Source organism: Muscardinus avellanarius (genome assembly GCF_963383645.1).
Source record: "Muscardinus avellanarius genome assembly, chromosome: 12".
Taxonomy (NCBI): domain Eukaryota; kingdom Metazoa; phylum Chordata; class Mammalia; order Rodentia; family Gliridae; genus Muscardinus; species Muscardinus avellanarius.
This window is the reverse complement of record NC_137798.1, coordinates 80,292,085-80,315,883: the sequence shown is the minus strand read 5'-3', so window position 1 is coordinate 80,315,883 and position 23,799 is coordinate 80,292,085. Positions and strand designations below refer to the sequence as shown.

The following is a 23,799-nucleotide window of genomic DNA, read 5'->3' as shown; positions in this document are numbered from 1 at the left end:
ACATTACCTGGCATTTGGTTTTATTGGGTTGCTTAGTTCTAAATGCTGCCCTCCCTACTCTACCCTAAGAACTCTTTATCAAACACCACTGTCCTGGCTGCTGACACAGAGCAGCAGCTACCTTCATTTCCATCAAGGTCACCCTGATGCAGAACCATCTAGGACCAGGATACAGAAGCACCATAGTTCCATCTGTGCCCCCTTTTCCCTCTTTTTTTCCTTTTGTTTGTGTTAGGGGTTGAATGCCCAACCCTAGTCTGTGCTTCTTAAATAGTTTTCTTTCTCTGGAGAAATCTCGAAAGTTATAACTACTTTGACCTGTCCTTCCACCCTCTGTGGTACTGGGGACTAAACCCAAGGGATTAAATCCAACCTTTTTTATTTTGAAACAGGGTCCCGCTAAGTTGCTGAGGCTGGTCTCAAATCTGCAATTCTCTGGTCTCAGCCTCTCAAGTACTGTGATCACAGGTATGTACCACCATGCCCAGCTCCAACCTAGCCCTTTCAAATTTGTCTTTAGTGTATATGCTTTGTCCGTGTGTCTGGCAAGCTTCACTTTTCTTGGGTTTCTTTCTCCATATTTCCTAGACAGTATGATTCCAGCTCTAAGAAAAAAGGCCACTTACAAGGGAGAGACAATCCAAACTAACATAGTCATTCCTAGATATCATTCTGATTAGTTTAGCATGCCCTTGGGTTTAATCCCCAGTTACCACAGGGAGTTTTGAAGGGAGGATCTGAGGAGGGTACTACGTTGTGAAGTATTGCAGACATTAAAGAGGAAAATCTAGAAAGGCTACTGGCACTATGGAAAGGTTTTAAAAAATATTCTAAGTCGTTCTCTTCACTTAATTGACAAGTGAGATAGATATAGCCAAAGGAGAAAGGAACATAGAAATTTGAGAACTATAACAAGAACTTCTGGGCTAAGAGAAGAGGAGGAGAATGACTACAGAGCATCAGAACTAAAGGACAAATGTGCTCTTAAAAATTTCTGAGTGGAGTCAACAGAAAATAAGTTACTTTGGTTAGTTATTCAACAGGCATAGTGGTTTTTTTTTTTTAACACAGATGAGAAAATGAGACCTTTAGAGGGAAAGTGACTTGAATTTTATAAAGAAATAGGACCCCTACTGTTCTGATTCTCAATTCCCTTTGCACCAAAATCCAAATGACATTCCATCTTTTATGTTCTATTGTTCTCCCAATTCAACCCTCTAGGATATGGAAACTTTGATGCTCTTGGAAATTGCTTTATCGATCTAATGCCAACTTCTGTGCTAGGAATAGTTTGAAGTTCAACCCAACAACACAGGGCTTGGTGTGGCCAAAAAGCTCATTACAACTTCTCATTGGTTGTGCCTCTTGGGGCAACTATGACATTCCTCAGCGTGACTCAGTACCACCAGTCATAACTGAGGGTTCCTGATTAATATGAACCAAGCTGGAATAAAAACCATGATAAAATCCAAGCAAATAAAGCAACACATCTTACAAAAAGTAAAAAATGACAAGAAAATTTCTTGAAGTGCCATCTTAGTATTAAACATAATAATACCTAACACTAACATATACTAGGTACCAGGTACTATATTTGTGCTTGACAGTCATTAATTCATTTATTATTATTAATGACCCTATGAGCAGGCACCATTATTATTCCTACTTTAAAACAGGAGACTGAGTCACAGAGATGTTAAACACCTTATTATACTGGATAGGAAAAAGAATTCCTCTCAGTCAGTAAGAATATACCAACTGATACTCAGGATCCTGATTTCAGGGACCATGAAAAAATTCTTTAGATTAAAATTCACATTAATGCATCAAATAAAGTATGAAATTTAGTCATAGTAATGTACCAAAGATAGTTTATTAGCCTGGTTGTTTCCAGATGTCCCATGATCACTTAAGATGTTAAAAATGGGAAAAACTGAGGGGTACCTGGAAACTCTCTACTCTTCTTACAACTTTCCTGTATATCTAAAATTAACAAAACGCTTACTAAAAACCTTTATTTGGATATTTAATAAAGGGAGTTTTTAATTAAGTCAGTTCAGATGAAACAGCTATGCTTTTTTTTTTTTTCCTGAAAGTCAGAAGAATATTTGAAAATATTAATGGGGCCTACATGGACAGTTTACATGTAAGTGAGGGAATATTAAGCTCTCCATTAGTGCTAACTGAGCTTTACAGACTTGGGCTAGAGTTTTAAAGGCAAATTGGAAACTATTTCCTGGAACAATGCCTCACATGCCTTTTGATACTTGGATTATATTTCTTAAATTCTGAAGAAATCTTTGCTTTTCCCCCCTTCTGTGCATTTTTGATGCTGAGCTGTTTCCGGTTTTCCCACACTCCTGCCTGTCACAGAGAAGAAACCGCAAAAAATGCAGCAAAGCAAAGTTTGTCCAAAGAGCTGCAGTTCCATCTCAGGAGGCGGAAGGGCCCGCAGGCCAGCAGGGAGTTCAGGGCAGTGAGCAGCGTCTTGGGCTGCCGAGCCCTGTGGCCCACGACGGCCAGAGGGGTCACCAAGGCCATCTCAGGCTGGCAATAACTGGCGAATCCACAAACAAGGAGCGCATGCAGACCCCGCACACTGCGCCTCACTGCTTTCCCAGTTAGCTGTGGCTTTCTAAGCTCGCAGAAGAGGAGGGATTCAGCATGCAGCTGATGGTGACAAGGGCTTGCTGAGCTCTCGGGCTGCCAGACCTTGCACCGTGTGCTTTCCAGGTGTTAGCTGTTACCAGTTAGCAGTTGACCAGGGAAGTCCCATTTTTACAAATGAGAAAACTGAGGCCAAGAGATTAAGTATCTTACCAAAGGACTCAGGGCAATCTGGTCTCAGAGGCTGCATCCTTCAGGACTATTTTCTCTAGGACGAAGGACACACGGCTTCCTTTCTACTTTGTTGCTGGCATCAATCACCAACTGCAGCCTTCCGACTGCATTTCACTAGGGCTTCAGAGTCATGTAGCCATCACACACCAATCGCTACTAGAACAGTGCTTGGTACTAAGCAAACCCTGAATAAATATTTGTTGGATAAATTAATAATGGCAGGAATATAATTAAAATAGCTGCAGGAGAATGTTTTCAACTCAAAGCCAGAATCTGATCCACTCTCCAAGGGGGAAAAAGTCTTTTTTTGTACAAGGGTTCTTTCCTACAACTAAAATTATCTTTTGAAGAACAATGAATGAGGAACTTTAATGAGAGTAAGAGATATATACAAATATCTTATAGACATCTACATAGCAAGCAATGCTAGCCTCTTTCAGATTATCTTTGAAAAGTTTCCCAATTTTAAACAGCAGAAAGGTTGCTAGAATCAAACACTTTTTACTACTGCATTTTTAGTTTTCTACCTAAAAAGGGCTGGAGGTAAAGGATTGTGACCTATAACAATTTAATTCAGACTGGAAATGTCTTTTTTCAGTATAAATAGGTATACTACACAATGTATTAGAATATTGTTGCTACAGTGTTTGTTGACTAATATCAATGAAGTTACCCCCCCCCCAACTAAATTTCAAAACTATGCCTTCCCATTCAAACGTCTAAACATGAACAAACAAGGGGGAAGGAGAGCATTGCATTTCATACAAAATTGAAATGATCTGGTTCTGTAGAATGACCAAGAGCAGCTATATCAAGAAAGTTTCCATTTCCTTTCTCCAAAACCACAGTTCAGGACTGTTACTTGGTGAACCAGTAGCAGCTCTGCCAAAGGCCGGCAGAGTTGGTTAGCAATGACGCTGAACTCTGTAGAGAGCACCTTGTCATCAAGCCAAAGAAGAGCAGCCGCCACCTGCCCCTTGCCCCAGGGCACGTCCAGCTGCTCCCAAGTGATTCCAAGTTGTAGCAATAGTTGAGACTAAAGCTAGCCTTTATTCCCCATCAGGTGTTCTTTTTCTCCTCTCTTCCCTCTCTTTTTCCCCAGTAGTAGGGACTGAAACCACAGGTGACTTGGCCACTGAGCTATATCTCCAACCCTTTTTGTCTAGCAGATTTATTTACTTATTTACGTTTTACAGTACTAGAGATTAAAGTCAGTGGCACTCTACCACTGAGCTATACTCCCAGACCTTCCATTTTCTAATTTTATCTTCAAACAGAATCTTGATAAGATGCCTAGGCTATCCTTGAACTTGCAATCCTCCTGTATCAGCCTCCTGAGTTGCTGGTATTATAGATGTGCATCAAATGCCTGGTGTTCTTGTTTTCAATATCTCAGTATAAGCAATCTCGACGGTCCCATAAATTCAGAGTAGTATTAGTTTAAATTCATATAACTTAGGAGAAACGGAAAATATTACAGTATACTTACTTGGAAGCCCTCTGGGATGTGGCCTTCCTGAAAGCTTGTTTGTGATTGGATGGGGGTTTTGGGACCAGGGAGGAGGAAGAACTTGGAGGTGGCACCACTTTTTGTGGCAAAGTGGCTGGCTTCTGGCCACTAGCTGTGGCACTTGAAATTCTGCAACCTGCACCGTTACTCATTGTCCATAAATTGGAGTTAGGTAGTGTCTGGCTGCCGAAGATTGCCTAAAAGAAAAAGAAAAAACAGATAGATGAAGATCCCTTTCACAATCCATTTGCAGTATGTAACTGGTTTGTAATCCTGAAGGGGGCAAAGTGAAAGTCATTTTTTTTAAGGAGAAACTTCTCTAATGTTACCAATTCAAGGTCTATATTCAGAAAAGGGGAATATCTTAAAGCAGAGAGTGGAGATGGTCTCATTGAAAATACATGGGGCGAGGAATCTGGACAGCTGGGTACTCTAGTTGGTACCTATACCTGGGTTAGAAAGGCATCTGGTCTTCTATTTCCTTCATTGTTACATTCAGAAATTTTTGGTGGCCTCGGGGATTGAACCCAGAAGCATTCTGCTTGTGAGCTACACTCCTCCCCCACAACATACATATATGTATGTGTGTGTGTATGTGTGTATATATGTATATATGTGTACATATATATGTGTATATATATATGTTTTGAAATATTGTTTTGAAATAAGGTCTCATAAGCTTGCTGTAAGTTGTGAAGACTGGTCTTGAACCTGTCATCCTTCTGTCTCAGCCTCCCAAGTACTGGAATTATAGGTGTGTGCCACCATGCCAGGCTACGTTCAACAACTTTTAAATGAATATTTTCTACTGGGGACGGAGTACTGGAAATGGAACAAAGAACAAAACTGACTTTGACTCCATTCTAGCCCAACCAAGAACTCTGAACTCCTCTAGAAGGTTCACATGTTTGAGAAAAGGGAAGAGGACTGTGAGGGGAGGGCGGAGGGAGTGGACAGTAACCAGCCCAGGGGTGGCCTTGAGGATACTTTTAGAATTCTAGTACAAAGCTGGACACACTTGGCTTGTAATCCCAGCCTTTGGGAGGCGGAGACAGGAGAATTGTGGTTTGCGGCCAGCCTCAGCTACTTAGTGAGACCCTTTGCAACTCAGTGAGACCCTATTTCAAAATCAAGACTAGAAAATAGGACTGGGGGTGTAGCTCAGAGGTAGTTTCATCCCTAGTATCACAAAAATAAATAAATATAAGAACTCTAGAAACATCTTGCTGATTAAAAGATTAACATAAGAATTTACATTTCAAAACACTTTTAAAGTAAAATTACTAAAAATATAAGTCGCTATATGCATACAAGATCAACACAAGGGTATTTCGGCTAGAGGCTAGACTCACAAATAAAGACCTGAAAATCACCACCTAAACATCATGAATGCCATATATATCTGCAGGATGTGAAAGTATGCTTCTTTCACAAAGATGCTTAAAATGAGCTGGGTGTGGTGGCGCACGCTTGTAATCCCTGAGCTTGGGAGGTGGAGACAGGAGGATTGCGCAGGTTTGAAGCCAGCCTCGCTGGCTTAAGAGACCCTGTTTCCAAATAAAAATATAAAATAGGTCTGGGAGTGTAGCCTGGAGGTAGAAAGCCCCTGGGGTCCATCCCCAGTACCAACACACACACACACACACACACACACACACACACACACACACACACACTTAAATGAATCTCAGAACTTTTTTATCTCATGAAAAATATATTTTTTGTGTGTATGTGTCGTACAAATTTTGTTACTGGTCCTTCAATATTATGAACATTATTTTCAATATGCATGCATATTGAAAAGATTAAACAATCTTTTAATGTGAAGTCATATTAAGAGAAAAATAACTGAAAAAAGCTGAGATGCTCTTAGGAACATTCATATTCCAGACAGACTTCACCAGTATCATTGTTTTTGTCCTTTATGAAATTATTTATTCAAATTTAAAAGATGAACTGGATAGCTTCAGAAACATGTCAACTAACCTTTCTCTACTCATGCTTGAGATGGCCCATTTCTGATGAGTCCAAAGGTCTGGCTAGGCAGATAGGAGGAAATTGAGGGATCTTTTGTTGAATAAACGTGTTTGACTGAACCACGTGACATAGAACATTAAGATTTCAGAGGTAGAGAAACTGAGCATTTTCAAACTGACCAAGCTGACTGACATGTTCCTCTGCAAATCACCTGGAGTGAAACTGAAGGACTGTGAATTCTTCTTTTCTGACACAAAGAGGAGGAATAAAGAAAGACCCAAGGCCATGGGCCAAGCCCGGGGAGCAACACTGCTGTGTGTGTCCACATGAGAAGGTCATCGATGGTCCAGAGGGTTGCCTGCTCCAGCATGCCTTCTGAAGACAAGGCCCTGAAGCTTACTGGCAAGGCTGGGTTCTAAAGTAAACTATCTTTTCAACTGCTGTTTCTCTATCCGAGGGCTTCAAAATCTGTGGGAGAGACTCAACAGGAAGGAAGGAAAGAAGGAAGGAAGGAAGGGGCAAAAAAGGGAAGCCCAAGGCTGCGGCTTTCAGCACTACATCCTAGTGAGTGAACACAACTGTTTAGAGTGTTGGAAGGAACTGTGTTCAAGATGGGGAGAAGACCAGAACTCAAAATGTGGACAGAAGAAATTGGAATGGGGACTACATCAAGCCACCCACAGACAACTTCACTGAATAAGTAGTAAAGAGGAAAAAATCATTATTAAGAGCTCTTGGAAACAAAGATACTCTTTATTGGGGTATATTTTTAATGCTGCAAGAGAATTATCATTAGTAATAATATCTGTTCAATAAACATTACTATGGTAACAACTTAAACATGATTATATTTCCAAGTTCATCAAGTTTTTTCTTCTTTCCAAAAATTTTCTGGGACATCTAAATACAAATAAACAATAAATGAAAAGGGCAAGTTTAGAACAGTGAATATAGAGTAAGCCCATATTCATGTAAAAAAAAAAGGAACACACACACACACACACACACACACACACACAGGCCAACATACATGTTAGTATTTGCACAGAATAATTCTGGGAGCATATACAAAAATCTAGTGATTTCCAAAGAAAGAACTGGTTAGTTAAGGATCAAGAGAGGAAGGACATTTTTAAAACCACATATCATTTGTAATTTTGAAGTTTGTACTCTATGTATGCAGTTATTACAAAAATAAATGATTAGAAAGACAAAAGGAAGTCAAGCTTTAATAATATTTAAGTTTGTAGCAAATTAGTTCTGAATACAAGTGAAAATATTCATGTGCTATCCAAGTTTCAATCAGCTAGGTACAAGACTCCCTGTTACACAGGGCTTGAAAGGAAACTGACTGCTGGACACTGGCTAGAGAACTGGATTACGTCATCAATGAAAGGTCTAGAGAGACCAGAATTACGTGGGGAAAAACAAGGCTTTTCAGTCAAATGTACCTGGGTTCAAATACTGACCGTATTACTCACAAATGGGCTTCTCTTTCAAGCTACTTAACCTGAGCTTCAGTTTTCTCATATGCAATTAAAACTACTTTGTTGAAATGAGATTACATAATGTAATCTTCATTCAATAAGGGTTTCTAAACATAAAGTGCCAGACACATAGCAGACATTCACCCAAGGCTCCATTCCTTCCCAAATCTTAAGTTTATCAAGGAACTAAAGGAGGGGATGATACTCAAGTCTACCTATCAACAATCATTTGTGAGAGGTAGCTGGCTATGCATTTTTTCAACATATTTTTCTAGTCTTATGATGATGCTCACTAGCTGTGAAAGCAAACTCATAAAATAAAAACATATGTTTAGGTTCCTAGATCATATTTATTCAATTCTCTCTGGTAGAAATAATATTATCCTCTTCTGAATGTTTATAAAGTTTATTTGTATGTTTTTTATCACAGTACATTCTACCTTATACTATAGCCACTTATCTATATACTTTTCTTCTACTCTGGGCAATAGCCACTGGACATCGCTGTACAAGTATGTGCCTAAGACACTACTATTCCATGGATGGAAAAAAAGAAACCAATATGCCAACTCTTCATCATTCTTTTTAGCAACAATTAAGCCCCTATACAAGAAAACAGGCAAATGTCTATTTACACATAGATGTAATCTTGTAGTAGGATACTACTAGATTCTCTGGCTTTGAATAGTACCTAGGGTATTAGCTGTGCACAACTAGCACTCAGCCAAAATACAAGAAGGCCTTTTACAGATGCCAAACAAAAATAAATTCACTTCTGTAGATGCAGATTTTGTGGCAGGACTTTAGACACCAGTGTTCTATATGAGATTAGTCTTTTCTTCAAACAAAATAAGGTAAGTCAGAAGAACTTAATGCTTAGGGGATTGCCACATACCTGAATACCATCACTTTTTCCTTTCTCCCTAGTAATACTATTTTGATTCTGTCTTGATAACAATGTGTACTTAGCTTAAAATATTGCATTTCCTATTCTCTTTTCTATCTAGGGATCATAAGCACCTGACACAGTTATGGCCAAGGAGATAAACAGAAATTCCTAGGTGCAGTTTTTAGGAAAGTTCTGGCGGGGGTGGGGGGGACTGGGTTGTTTCAAACCTTTAGCTCTTATTGTTCTTCCCGCTAGAACACTGATAATGAGCTGGAGGCGGATAGGTGCAGGGTGAATGTTATTCACTAAGGACTGCAGAGGATCAAGACAAAACGAACATGGGCTTCAGATGGATGACAGAGTGTGAGAAAGCCTACCTCTAGATTTCTACTAAATGGAAAAAAACCTCTCTAAGTTGTTTAACCTTTTGGTGGTGCTGTGTTCTGTTACATGCAGCCAAACAGAATTCTGATATGGGAACTAATACTCAGGCTACCACAGTCAAGTTTGCTTAGGCCTCAATACAACAGACATGGAATGCATCGCAAAGCAGATCCTCTTTCCAAACACAGTAAAAAGATTCTAGGTTGTAACTTGTGATTTGGTGGCCATACCCTACAACGCTGAATGAACAGTGAAGTAATTACAGTTGTGTTCCACCGGAAACCAAAGAGTTGGTAATGAGACAAGTCCCAGGTTGTCTCACCAAAGCTAAGCTTAACTGGGGTGGGGTTAAAGTGATTAAATCTGATAAGAAACAGCCCAGAAAAACACTCAGGCAATGTTCAAAGCACACATGTAATTGAATGTGTTTATACTAGGGGTGGAAATCAGCTTCCCCAGGGCCTCCATACACTATATCGGCCCCATTTCTATAACTATCAGTTATAGATTGTGTGAACTGTTTGGTCCTGTTTTCTAAAAGTACAGATAAATTCTATGAAGCTCTGTCTATGTAACTTCTAAGAAATGTGAAGTTAGCATAAACAACATTAATGAAACAGGGATGGTGGCTGTACTGCCATTCTTGAGTGCTCTGGGAATGAGAGCTGGGTGAGCACTGGGACTCTGTCTACTGAAGGCCTGTTCAACAACACATGATTCTTGCTGCTTTGTTAGGTATGGGAAAAGCACACTACAGCAAGGAAACTCAGAACACCCATGTAAGGGTTGTCTTGGCCCCAGGCAAAAGTCTGGAAAGGCCCTCCTCCCACAACAGAGGGGTGCTCGTGGGTGGGAAGAAGGAATTTCTGATAGAACACAGACTGCAACTTGGAAGGTTATAGGGAAGCAAGTTCTGGGCTCTCTTGCTAGAAAGATACCATTTAGAGATTAAATTTGGGAGTTTTTTTTTTCTTCAAATTCCTTCCAGAAAATCACTCCTTTAACCTTCACTTACACTTGCTGGCAACGGAGCAAGCTGGATGGCTCTTAGTAATAAAATAACCCTGAAAATTTATTTTTTGAGAATTAAAGAAGATAAAGTAGCAAACGGGAATCTTTGAGTAGCTCAGTGTCTCTCTGTGCCCCTTGCACTTTGCTTCAGAGGAACAAACGTATCTAGACACCATTCCCCCATGTTAGATTTTTGTCCTAATTTGGGTAGAGTTCCTGTCACACAGTATACAAAGCCACTTGTAGCGTGTTTCTCTCTGGCAACTAATATATAGGGATGGTACATTTTCTTGAGCATATAAGCCACTAATCACTCAGCTGACTACAACCGGGGCAAATAACACATTAGGGCTTCTGTAGAAACTCAAAGCCAAGGTAAGGGTCAGGGGAACTGTTTCTATTTTGGGGCAAAAGCAAGTTTCCAAAAGGCTTTTGTCTCACATGGTATGGAGTTCTTGGCTGTCTTCCATTCACAGTGTTTGTCAGCTGGGGAAGACTGGGGACTGAGCAAAAGAAAAGAAGACAACTTCTGGTACTGCTACAAAGCTCTAGGCAGTGCTATGACTAGGAAAGAAATGGAGCAGAAAGTCAGAAGCTGCTACTGTGTGTGTGTGTGTGTGTGTGTGTGTGTGTGTGTGTGTGTGTGTGTGTGTATGCGCGTGAGCACATGTGCACGCACATATGCATATGCATGCTTTTGTGTACACATGTGCGAGTATCCCAGGCAGAACACTGAGCTGCCAAAGGTACTGAAAGTCCTCTGGGATAGCCTTCCATTTCTAAAATCAATTAAGAAGCTCGTTTTCTTTCAACAAGCAGGAGAGACAGACAGTCTTACTATTTCAAACAACCTATTGTAATGAATTTTTAGAGGAGCTTACCAGGCCAGAAAAGTCTGAAATGATTACTCACCAGCCAAATGAAACCAGTGTGCTCCAGATAGCCCCTTAAAGTGACTATAGTTTCTAACACTTAAGGAGCAATGAAGATAATTAAAAAGATATTCAAAATATATGCATGAGCCTCATAATCCCTCATCTGATAAAATCAAGAATAGCATCAATCAGCAGGCTCAGGATTGGTTTTTAATAGTTGAACTGATCCTGGGTGGGGTGAAGAAGGCTAACTTTGAGGCAGATGGCTCAGGACAGGTCTACTGTGAGACTAGCCCTAAGACATCACATGGATGACCCTGCCTACCACCAAGCAATGGAATCAACCAGTCATAAGCTGAAGAGGCCAATATTCTGATGGCAACTTAGCCCCGTGTGACCACAGGCTTGCTTTGCTATTTCTTGCCTACCTCCCCTGAAGCCCATCAACATGTGAACACCAATCCCTCAGGCACACAGAAGCTTGGCAGACTGAGCAGACTGTAATAAAGAACAATTCAGTTCCTTTATTACATGTTCATTAGAAAAAACAAAAACAGTGTTAAAAGTCATTTCTAATTCTAAATGACAACATGTTAACATTTAGATATGTTTCTATGTACATAGAGACATATTCTACATGTATTTCTGTATGCTCACAAAAAACCCAATTTGTTTTCATTCAGATATCTTAATTGGCTGCAAACCTGAGATTCTCCTGTCTCAGCGCCCAAGTACTAGGATTACGGGATGTGCCACCATGCCCAGTTCGACTATCTTTTATATCTAGAAAGATACATTTAGGTCACCATTTGTTCCATGTTTTCTATTATGGTTTATGTTAACTTACTTAGCCAAACACCAACAGTAGAATGCTATAAAGTGACACAGAGAAGTAGATTTATGTTTGTAGTTTTAAATATGTTCATAATAGATTTTTGAGTGGAAAAAAAAAACAAACACAAAAAACAGAACACTTCCCCCAATCTTACACTTGCATCTTGAAATAGAGCATCCACACATCCAGACACAATCAGGCTGTTATCAACTGGATTTGCTCTTAAAGAACAACATTATAATAAGCATCATGTTATATGTATCTTTTCACATATATTAGATTATTTGTTTTAAATAATTTTCTTAAAGTAGAAAATATTATCTTCTTATTTCAAATCTCCTTCAGTAAAGAAAATACCAATATATACTTGATCAGTATTTTTGCTGGGATTAATTTCCTTAACCTTCCTTTGATTACTGTGAAAAAACAGCATGTGTTCTATAAAAAAATGGATCATAATTGGATATAAAACAATGGATCATAAATGGATATAAAAAATGGATACTAATGCTGTTTCTTTCCTTTTTTATAAGACATTTCTGTCTTTGGAAAACATGATACCAATCTATGCAGATATAACTCTAAATAATAATTTAATCATGGTAGCAATCATGTTTTTTTTTTTTTTTTTTTTTTTTTTTTTGGTGGTACTGGGATTTCTGGAAACCCTTCTACCTCCAGGCTACAATCCCAGACCTATTTTTATATTTTTATTTGGAGACAGGGTCTCTTAAGCCAGAGAGGCTGGCTTCGAACCTGCGCGATCCTCCTGTTTCCGCCTCCCAAGCGCGGGGATTACAAGCATGCACCACCACGCCCAGCCAATCCTGATTTTTTAAAAAAATTTGTTATTGGTGCATTGTAGTCATATATCTTAATAGAGTACAAGATGGTAGAGGTATACATGCACACATCACTCATTTAGCCCTTCCTCAAGTCCCATCCCATTCCCTCCCCCTTCCTCCTTCTCATGTTTAGTTTAGTGATTGACTTTGCAATCATGATTTTTATTTTTTTCATACCTTTCTCTCTAGCAATTGTGAACACATTAATGTGCATAACATTTTTTATTGCTTAAGTAGCTAATTGATAATCTGTGAGCATGGAACTTCTCCTAAGACACCTTCTTTAATTTTTTTTTTTTTTTTTTTTGGTGTGTGTGTGTGTGTGTGTGTGTATGGTACTGAGAAGACTGAATCCAGGGGCATTCTACCTCTGAGTTATACCTCTAGCCTTATTTTAATTTTTGTTTTGAAACAGGGTTTCCCTAGTTTGCTGAGGGTCTTGCTAAGTTGTTGAGACTAGTTTTGACCCTTTCATCTCCTGTCTCAGACTCCTCAGTACTGAGATTACAGGTGTGTGTGCTACCACACCCTTAAATACTGTTTTAAATGACTTCTGCTTCTGGAATGAGGGCTTAACTATAACTCCCAAATTGAAATTATGATGTTATGTGTATTTAATATTGAAAGTAATACATTATTGAAGAGCTATCACATTGCATTTAAATTTACGTTAGCATTTTTTTCTCTTTAGCATTACTCACAACAGCTAAGATGTGGACACAATCTTAATGTCCACTGATAAATAAATGGGCAATCAAAATGTAGTACAGCTGGGCGTGGTGGTGCACGCTTGTAATCCCCGCGCTTGGGAGGCTGAGACAGGAGGACTGCACGGGTTCGAAGCCAGCCTCAGATACTTAGTGAGGCTCTCAGCAACTTAGTGAGACCCTATTTCCAAATAAAATATAAAAAAAAGGTCTGGGAGTATAGCCTGGAGGTAGAAAGCCTCTGGGTTCCACCCCTAGTATCACCACCAAAAAAAAAAAAAAAAAAAAAGAAAAAGAAAATGTAGTATATACGTATATAATTCAGCTTTAAAAAAGAAGGGAATGCTGTCACATGCTATCACATGGTTGAACCTAGAGGATGTTATGCTAAGTGAAATAAGCCAACTATGAGAAGACAAATACTGTTATTATACTTATGTGAGGTGTTTAAAGTAATCAAATCCAGACACAAAAAGTAAGATGATAGTTGCCAGAAGCTGGGAGGAAGGAACAGGGAGTTACTGTTCAATAATTTCAGTCATATAATAAATAATAGAGATTTTTTGAACAACAATATGCATATAGTTAATAATACTGTAATGAATACTTAAATATTGAGAGGGACTCATAACCTTTTACCATAATGAAAAAAATTATGCATACTGCCACAATTTGGATCTTAAGTGTCCTGCAAAGGTCCACCCATGTTGGTCCCCAGCAAGGTGCTATTGGGAGGTGGTGGACCTTTAAGAAGTGGGGCCTACGGGGAGGCCTTTTGTTCACTGGGGATATGTCCATGAAGGGGTTGTCGGGACTCAGAACACTTATCTTTCTTTCCTTTGCTTGCTGGCAGTGAGATGAGCAGTTTTGCTTGGCCATGCACTTCTGCCACGATGTGCTGCCTCACCCAAAGCAATGGGGCCAACCAGTCATAGACAGAAACCTTTGAAACCAAGAGCTGACACAAGCCGCCTCTCTTTATAAGCTGACTCTCCAGGTGTTTGTTACAGAGATGGAAGGCCACAAATACATAATAACTAAACCAACCAACACTTACTGAGCCAAGTTACCATAGGCCAGCATTGTTGTAGATGCTCCCTATGTTAGCTCATTTAACCCTTCCAGCCATGTAAGCCGGGTCCCAACATCACCTCCATTTATAGAGGAGGCCAAGCACAGACATGCGAAGCGCTTTGACCATGACTGCAGAGCTCTTCTGAGTAGTACGCCGAGACTGCACCCATGGTTTGATTTAAGAGCATCTCCACACTGTGCTGCCTATTTATGTCATGCTGATCCCTTTTAAGGCAAATTTATTTAAATCAAATCTCCTTTCTAAAGAAAATCTAAAGCAAACCTAGCAATTTGTCTAATGTTCATGAGATGCATATAAAAAAACAAATTTCATTTTCTTTACTCCAAGATTATTCACTCTAGAAATGCTAAGAAAATTTTGTGAGCAAATCTTTGTTTATAACTTTGAAAGTTAAGGGCATGTTTGCGTGTGTGTGACTGCATACTTACATAAGTTATTTGTATGTATATGTTAGAGTACCCCTTATCTAAAATGCTTGGAACCAGAAGTGCTCCAGATTTTGGAATATTTAAATACAAGTAATGCGGTATCTCAGGAAAGAAACCTAAGTTTAAACACAAAATTCAGTATATTTTATATACAATTTATACAGTCTAAAGAAAATTTTATACAGTATTTTAAATTTCATGTTTGAAAGAAACTTTGATTTCAAAGTGAAATTTTCCACTTGTAGTATCATTTCAGGGCTTACTTTTGAATTCTGGAGCATTGGATTTTGGAATTTCAGATTAGGAATGGTCAACCTGTATAAAGATAATTTCATAAGCTGAACTGAGATTTCAATTGGTTAATAAAAGAAAATCCACACTTATTTTCAATGGTCTGTTTTATCTCTTATTTGTTAGTAGTTGTGGGGTATTATTAATATATCATAGCCTTTGTTCTTCTAATAATATAGAATCTTACGTCTCTTAGTAAAATGAAATAATTAGCAAAAGGGATTCTCTAAGTTGCCTTACAACTTCAAGTTCCAGGTTCAGATCTTTAGCTCGCCTCTGTTCTCAAGCGTATGATTTGTTTTATTTGGCACAAGGCTCACATGGTTGGCCCACTGGGCATTATTTCATACAGAGCTTGCTGCCATGTATTTGTTACACATTTTTCCTGTGGGTGCATCCATCTCACATGGATGGGTTTCTTCATATTTAAAGATATCTTTCTCATTTCATGCAGAGCTATTGCTTTGAGTCCTTATGTGTACTAAAGATGAAAAAAAAAAAAAAACCATACGTCACAGAGTGAAGGAAGGTAATGAAACTGGTCACCAGGTCTTGGAGCAAATCATCTTTTAAAAATACACAACTGGGAGCTGGGTGTGGTGGCGCACGCTTGTAATCCCAGCATTTAGGAGGCTGAGACAGAAGGATCATAGTTTGTGGACAGCCCCAGCTACTTAGTAAGGCCCTTTGGGATTCAGTGCCTGTTTCAAAATAAAAATAAAAATAGGGCTGGTGGTGTCACTTGGAGGTAGAATGTCCCTGGGTTCCATTCCTGGTAACGTGAAAAAAAATAAGAATAAAAAATAGAACTGGCAAGACTGCTTCCAAGCAGCTGGTACACTAATGGTCTGATTCTTAACACAACTAAATTGAGTTCTAGATTTCAATTGACTTTTGCTTTTACATGTGTGAGAGCATGTAGCAGTGCAGCAGTACTAAGCTGGCAAGGTGTAAATGAATAATGATAACTTCTGGAAAGGGGGAAGGTGCTAGAGTAGATCAGATGTGGAAGCCCTTTAACTTGGTTTCAATATTATCTCTGCAATAGGGCAACTGTGTGACCTAAGACACACAGTTCAATGCAATGGAAGTAACACTATATCTGGCCCACAGGAAGCACTGACCATATGTATCCATTTCCCTCAAAGATACTGGAGGGACATTATCCTAAAAACAGCTGAAGATAATTAGGGAACTTCTTTATTTTCCCCTTTTTTTGTGTGGGTTTAGGGGTAGAATCCAGGGCATTCGACTTCTGAGCTACACCCCCTGCCCTATTTTTTATTCTTTACCTTGAAACAGGGTCTCACTAAGTAGCTGAGGCTGTCCGTGACCCTCTGGTCTCAGCCTCCCAAATGCTAGGATTACAAGCATCTACCACCATGCCTGGCTATTTAGGGAACTTCTTTTGCAATAAATTCACATAGAATTGAAAGTCTATACTGTAATACTACATTAAGATTCAGACTTATATGGTACTGAAACATAAATTGTGCAAAGGTAATAATATCTAATACCTGTGTAAGACAGCTAATGTATCTGATAAGAATACTTGTAATAATCATATTTGTAGAATGCTATGCTTCCTGATAGTCTTCTCAACAATACCTAGTGTAGAAATAAAATTTAAAAAGTATTATAAGTATCTATAACAGGGCTGAAAGAACAGAGTCATAAATAGAGAGATAACCCACACAATGCTCTGAATCTCCAAACCTTGAGAACATAACTCAGTATTTTGTATGACTCATTAGTTCCTGACCCTCATTTCATTCTTACTCCTGCTGTTTTCTTTTTGTGGTAATGGGGATTGAACCTAGGGGCAGCCTACCTCAGAGCTATACCCCAGCCCTATTTTAATTTTTATTTTAAACAGGATCTCCCTAAGATGCTGAGAGTCTCATTCAGATGCTGAGGCTGGCCTCTTCTTTTTAAAAAAATTTTATTGGTGCATTATATTCATACATCATATTGGGGTAAAAACTTGTGTGGACATACATGTACACATCACCTATTCGGCCCCTACCCAATTCCCACCCCATTCCCTCCCCATCCCTCCTTCCCATACTTGGCTTAGTGGTTGACTTTGATATGTTTAACATTGATAAGTACATTGTGTGTTTTAGAGAATTTCCTTCTTCCCCCCTTCCATCCCCTTATTTAGGTTATCTTATTTGCTCCTCTATAGTATTTCCTTTTTCATCTAGAGTTCCTCCTATGACCCATTTCTCTCTAACTCTCACATATTAGGAAAGCATCTGATTTCTTATTTTTCATGACTGACTAATCTCACTTAGCATAATGTCCTCCAGTTCCAACCATTACCCAGAAAATGATGTAACTGAGTTTTTTTTTAATGGCTGAGTAAAATTCCATTGTGTATATATCCCACAGTTTTGTAATCCATTTATCTGTTGATGGACATCTTGGCTGGTTCCATAGTTTGGCTATGGTGAATTGTGCAGCTATGAACATAGATACACATGCATTAGTTTGGTAGTTTGGTTTCCTTTCTTTTGGATAGATACCCAGAAGTGGTATTGCTGGATCAAATGGTAGATTTGTTCCCATTCTTTTTAGGATTCTCCATACTGTTTTTCAAAGTGGTTGCACTAATTTGCAATCCCATCAACAATGTTTTAGAGTTCCCACATCTCCACATCCTCACCAGCATTTGTTGTTGTTTGTGTTTTGAATGATTGCCATTCTAGTTGGAGTTAGGTGAAATCTCAGGGTAGTTCTGATTTGCATCTTTCTGATTGCCAATGATGTTGAACATTTTTTCATGCATTTATTGGCCATTTGAATTTCTTCTTTCGTGAAGTGTCTATTTAGTTTGCCTGCTCATTTTTCTTTATTGGATTATTCATTTTTTTAGTGTTGAGTTTCTTGAGTTCTCTGTATATTCTAGATATTAGTCCTCTATTGGAGTTGTAGGTGGCAAAACTCTTCTCCCATTCTGTTGGCTCTCAGTTTAGGTTCTTGACAGTTTCCTTTGCTGAACAGAAGCTCTTCAATTTCATGCAATCCCACATACTGATTAACCTTTTGGTTTGTTGTGTCTTTGGGGTCTTGTTGAGAAAGTTTTTATCTGTGCCTATGTGTTGCAGTGTTGGACCTATGCCCTCTTCAAGGAGCTTCAAGGTCTCTGGTTTAATTTCCAAGTCTTTGGTCCATCTTGAATTGACTCTTGTGCAGGGTGAGAAAGTGGGATTAATTTCCAATTTTCTGCATATGGTTAACCAGTTTCGCCAACACCATTTGTTGAACAGGCTATCTTTTATCCAGTGTATGTTCTTGGCCCCTTTGTAAAAAATCAATTGGCTGAAAGTGTGTGAATTTGTTTCTGGGTCTTCTATTCTACTCCATTGGTCTATGTATCTGCTTTTTTGTCCATACCATGCTGTTTTTATTACAATGGCTTTGTAGTATAGTTTAAAGTCAGGTATTGTGATTCTTCATGCATGGTTTTTGTTGCTGAGAACTACTTTGGCTATTCTGGGCTTTTTATTATTCCAAATAAATTTAAGGACTGATTTTTCTATGTCTGTGAGGAATGATCTTGGTAGTTTAATGGGCATTGCGCTGAATCTGTAGATCACTTTTGGAAGGATGGCCATTTTAATGATATTTATTCTGCCTATCCATGAACATGGAAGATCTTTCCATCTTCTAAGATCTTCTTCGATTTCTTTTTTTCGATGTTTTGTGATTTTCTTTGTAGAGATCTTTTACCTCCTTGGTTAAGTTTATTCCTAAGTATTTTATTTTTTTGTGGGAGATCCTGAGTGGAAGTGTTTTCTGAATTTCTTTTTCAGTGGATTTATGGTTGGTATACAGAAAAGCTTCTGATTTTTTAAGATTGATTTTGTATCTAGACACTTCATTGAATATGTTGATTAGTTCTATAAGCCTTTTGGTTGAGTTTGTTAGGTTTTCTAAATATATCATGTCATCTGCAAATAGTGAAGAGGCTGGCCTCTTCTGTCTCAGCCTTCCAAGTACTGGGATTATAGCCATGCAACACTATGACTGGCCTGACCCTAATATTTGATAATAAAGTACAAGAGAGGATTAAATATTAGAATTTCTAAGATTTTTGAACCCAAGATGCTTACTTAAGATATTTATTAGGTATTTGAAGCAATTGGGATACTATCTAGGCCCAAGTATATATGCATTTAGTAAACCTTTTCTTTTGAGACAGTGCATATGAATAGTAAGAGAATGGTTAAGGCACTTGAAAATAACTTTTCAAATATAGTTTTTCAGGTGTAAGTACTTACTGAATGTATAAATTGCAATTTAAAGTTTATGTAACTACTTAATAGCAGGATAGTTATTAATTAAGAAGGCAGGAATAAGGATGACCTCTGGAAACGTAACATCTGCAGGTTTAATCCTCATGAAACCCACAGATATGATTATCATCTCCATCTTAGGAAGAAAATGAGGTTCAAAGAAGTTTGAACAACCCACCTCTGGTCACAAATTAGACGAGACCAAGATTTAAACAAAGCCGCCAGCATACTGGAATTATAGGAGTGTGCCACAATGCCTGGCTTCAATATACTCTTATTTATTTATTTATTATTTATTTATTATTTGTTTTTATGTGGATCATACTGAAAACAGATTACATTCAGACTGTGCTTGGTGCCCTCTCACCCCACGTCTCCCCCCCAACAATGAGTGTCGAGGTTAACCATGTTACATTCATACTTTTACACATATTTGGATGTAGCTTCTCCATTAATTCAATCAGCCTTAGTCTTCTTCCTCTCCTACCCTTCCATTCTAGCTTTGCTGAGGTTTCCCTTCCATTATCTGGAGACCCTCTGGTATTCCTAATACTCCTTAGTTTGGGCATATTAGAGAAAACATATATCCCTTTTCTTTCTGTGCTTGGCTGATCTCACTTAACATAATGTTCTCCAGGTCTTTCCGTCTTCTTGTGAATGTGAATGACACGATTTTGTTCTTCTTTATAGCTCAGTAGAATTTCATTGTGTATATTTCCATAATTTTGCAATCCATTCATCTGTTGATGGAAACCTAGGTTGGTTCCATATTTTGGCTATTACAAACTGTGCTGCTATGAACATGGGTATGCATATGTTACTGTAGTTCTCTGATTTCAACCCCTTTGGAAAGATACCCAGGAGTGGTATAGCCAGATCATATAGTAGATCAATTCCCAGTTTTCTAAGGAATCTCCACACTGATCTCCATAGTGGCTGAACTAGTTTGCACTCCCACCAACAGTGTAAAAAAGAGTTCATCTTTCCCCACATCCTCGCCAGCATTTGTTGTTATTTGATCGCTTTATAATTGTCACTCTGATTGGGGTGAGATAGAATCTCAGCATAGTTTTGATTTGCATCTCCCTGATGGCTAATGATGTTGAACATCTTTTCATGTACCTATTGGCCATTTGTGCCTTCTTTTGTGAGGTGTCTATTCAATTTAATTGCCAATTTCTTGATTGGGTTATTTGTTTTGCTAGTGTAGAGTCTTTTGAGCTCTCTGTATATTCTGGATATTAGCCCTCTGATCAGAGTGGTGGCTGGTAAGATCTTCTCCCATTCTGTATGCTTTCTCTTAAGGTTCTAGATGGTTTCCTTTGATGAGAAGAAGCTTTTTAGTTTGATGCCATCCCACTGCTAATTCTTGCTATACTTTCCTGTGCTTTGGAGGTCTTGAGAAAGTCACTGCCTGTGCCTATATGTTAAAGTGCTGAGCCTATCTTCTCCTCTAATAACTTCACAGTGTTTGGTCTAATTTCTAAGTCTTTGGTCCATCTCAAGTTGATTCCTGTGCACGGTGAGAGGTAAGGATTTAGTTCCATCTTTCTACAAATGGATAGGTAGTTCTCCCAGCATCACTCGTTGAAAAGGCTGTCTTTTCTCCAGCGTATGAGTTTGGCCCCTTTGCCAAAGATCAATTGACTATAGGTGTGTGGGTTTGTTTCTGTATCTTCTATTCTGTTCCACTGGTCAGTCTGCCTGCTATTGTGCCAATACCATGCTGTTTTAACTATTATTGCTCTTTAGTATAATTTGAAGTCAGGGATTGTGATGCCTCCTGCATGGTTCTTATACTCTTAATAGGAAGAAGAAAAGAGTTTGGTTTGGCAAAATCTACTAAGGAGAATCAATAATAATAGTTATACCCTAAAAACTAAGCATTATATGAATTCCTGATAAAGTTTTGGGGAAAAAACCCAGAACAAACAAAAACAAGCAGGAAGTTATGACAATTGAGTCCTCGTGCTTTGGGACTTTGTTACACAAACACAAATCCCTCCTCTGGCATGCCCCAGTCCAGCCTTCCTCTTCAGTGCACTGTACTGAAGAGGCATAAGGACACCTCACCTCCTGCGTGGCTGGGCTGCCTGCCTGCTCTTTGTGTATACTGAGTTGCTCTCATATTATTGCTGGCTGCTTGGCTATGGAGCTGGTGCCTGCAGAATTTCTTTTCCGTCCCCTCCCCCACAACCCAAACATACAGCAGCTGAAGGTGTAGAAGAAACAATATTCCTTCCTGTAGGGGGTAGAATTTTTCTAGACATATGCAGTGAACTTTTTGGAGCAAAATAATAAACTTGGTTGGGTTTATATGGAATCCCTTCCACACTTCTGGGGTTGTGTGTGTACACATATACCACGGGCAAAAAGCTCATGATCCAGGACACTCAAAATGTTACTAGCATGTAGAAACCCCTTGCAGTGAACACTAAGCCCCTCCCTCCTCTAGCATGTTCCATAGTGGTCTCTGTTACTCTTAATGTATCAAGAAGCCTGGGCGTGGTAAGGAGGAGAAAGTAAAGAACAGATGGGTAGACGAAATGAGAAGAACTTTGTAGGGTTTCCTCCTATCTTCAGTTACCTTACTCATGTTGCAAACTAAATCCACTAAAAACTAAAAGGCTTTGGAAAGAGAACGGAACCACTGAAGAAGTTAAGACATGTTTAAAATTTCTCCTCTCCCTGTTGATAAAAGAAACTTCAGGACTTCTGCCTTGGCCATCAAAATGTCCTTAATTTTTCTGCTTTTTGGGCTTTTTTTTTGGTCTGGATGAGGCAGAGAAGAGAGTGGGAGGGATAATGGGAGGGGTGTGGGGTGGGAGCAGAAGTTTAACAAAGGATCACTTTAACAGAAACTACTGAGTAATCGCTCTGCCCTGCGCCAAGAATAACCTCAGCCCAGTGTCGGCAATGAGAAGCAGGTCAGTCGGCCCCGCAGCCAGTGCAGTGCTCTTCACAGACCCTCTCGGGCACGACACAGCTACTCATGCTGATGTCACCACCAGTAGTCACTGCTGCCCAAGCGAGTCCCCCAACTCAGCTGAAAGATAAGTGCTCAGCCTTCCCCTCTGAGGCAAGAAGCCAGTGTGTGGAGGAAGTGGGAGAGAGAGGGAGCTAGAGAGATGGACACTAGGACACATCAATCTAGAACAGATTCACTCCACCAGCCCTGTCAAGGTCAGGCTTTACCCCCAAATATCCTGAAACTCATTTTACTGAGTTACTATATGCAGAAACCTGGAGCAGTGCTTGGAACACATCAGTGCTTAGGAAGTGGTGGAAGGGAGGATCTGTCCTGTTACTTAGCTCCTGCCTACCCTAAGACTTAAATCCTGGAGACATTGATTGCTAAGCAAAATGTATCCTGATAAGAAGACCGAGCAAGGGGGTATTTTGATAACTTATTTGTGAGGATACTGTGGTAGAGGGGGTGAAAAAGATGGCAACAAAGTTCCTATAAAAAATTATTGCCTGAAATTTTATAAGGGCGACTACATTTTAAAACGTCCTGTCTCCCTTCCAGAGGACAGAAAACAAATAACCAAGAAGAGAAAAATTTAAGCTGCTTCCTTTTGGATGGAGAGCTCTCACAGTTTGGATCCTAGAGGAGTGGCATTAGCATTCTTGGGAACTTGTGAGAAATGTAAATTACTGAGCCCTTGCCCCAAACTTACTGAATCAGAATGGGGTAGGGGAGTATTCAGTGCCTGCCCTCTTCCCAGCACTAAGGATGAGACCCTATATCTCATGTCTGCTAGGCAAGCACTCTGCCACTGAACTATAAACACAGCCCTTTGTATTTTATTTCCAGACAAGGTCTCAGTAGTTGTCTGGGCTGGCCTTGAACTTGCAATTTTCCTGTCTCAGCTTCCTAAGTAGCTGGGATAACAGTTTTAACTGCTTCTTCAATGAGATCTGTTGCTCAGACTAGGGAGTCTACAAACTAAGGCCTGCAGGCCATATCAAGCCTGCCACCTACTTTTGTAAATAAAGTTTTATTGGAAAACAGCCATACTCATTCATGTACACAGGGAGCATGACTGTTTTCCCTCTTCAAGGAAGACTTGAATAGCAACAATGGAGACATGATGACCTGCAAAGCCTATGATATTTACTGCATGGCTATTGATAGAAAAAGTATGTCAAATCTGCCTTGACTTATAATCATTTTTTTTTTAATGATACTGGGGATTGAATCCAGGGGCAATCTACCTCTGAGCTAAATCTCCAGCCCTCCGCCCACTTTTGCGTCACTGGGAATGAAACCCTGGGGCATTGTACTTCGAGCTATACCCCCAACTCTATTTTTTAGTCTT

General features: G+C 39.3%; 1 protein-coding gene across 3 annotated transcripts in view; it reads right to left on the bottom strand.

Moving 5' to 3' along the window:
- The window catches only part of TTLL5 (tubulin tyrosine ligase like 5), a gene marked incomplete at both ends in the record, with an annotated part of 224,442 nt that overhangs the window by 8,614 nt on the left and 192,029 nt on the right, over positions 1-23,799 (bottom strand). For 2 of the 3 annotated variants that reach the window (XM_080707336.1, XM_080707337.1), the window contains one exon: positions 4,331-4,548. In XM_080707336.1, the coding sequence (XP_080563462.1) occupies positions 4,331-4,548 (218 nt within the window). Of the gene's footprint in view, positions 1-4,326; positions 4,549-23,799 lie in introns of those variants that run through there. The other variant, XM_080707338.1, reaches the window with a different exon arrangement.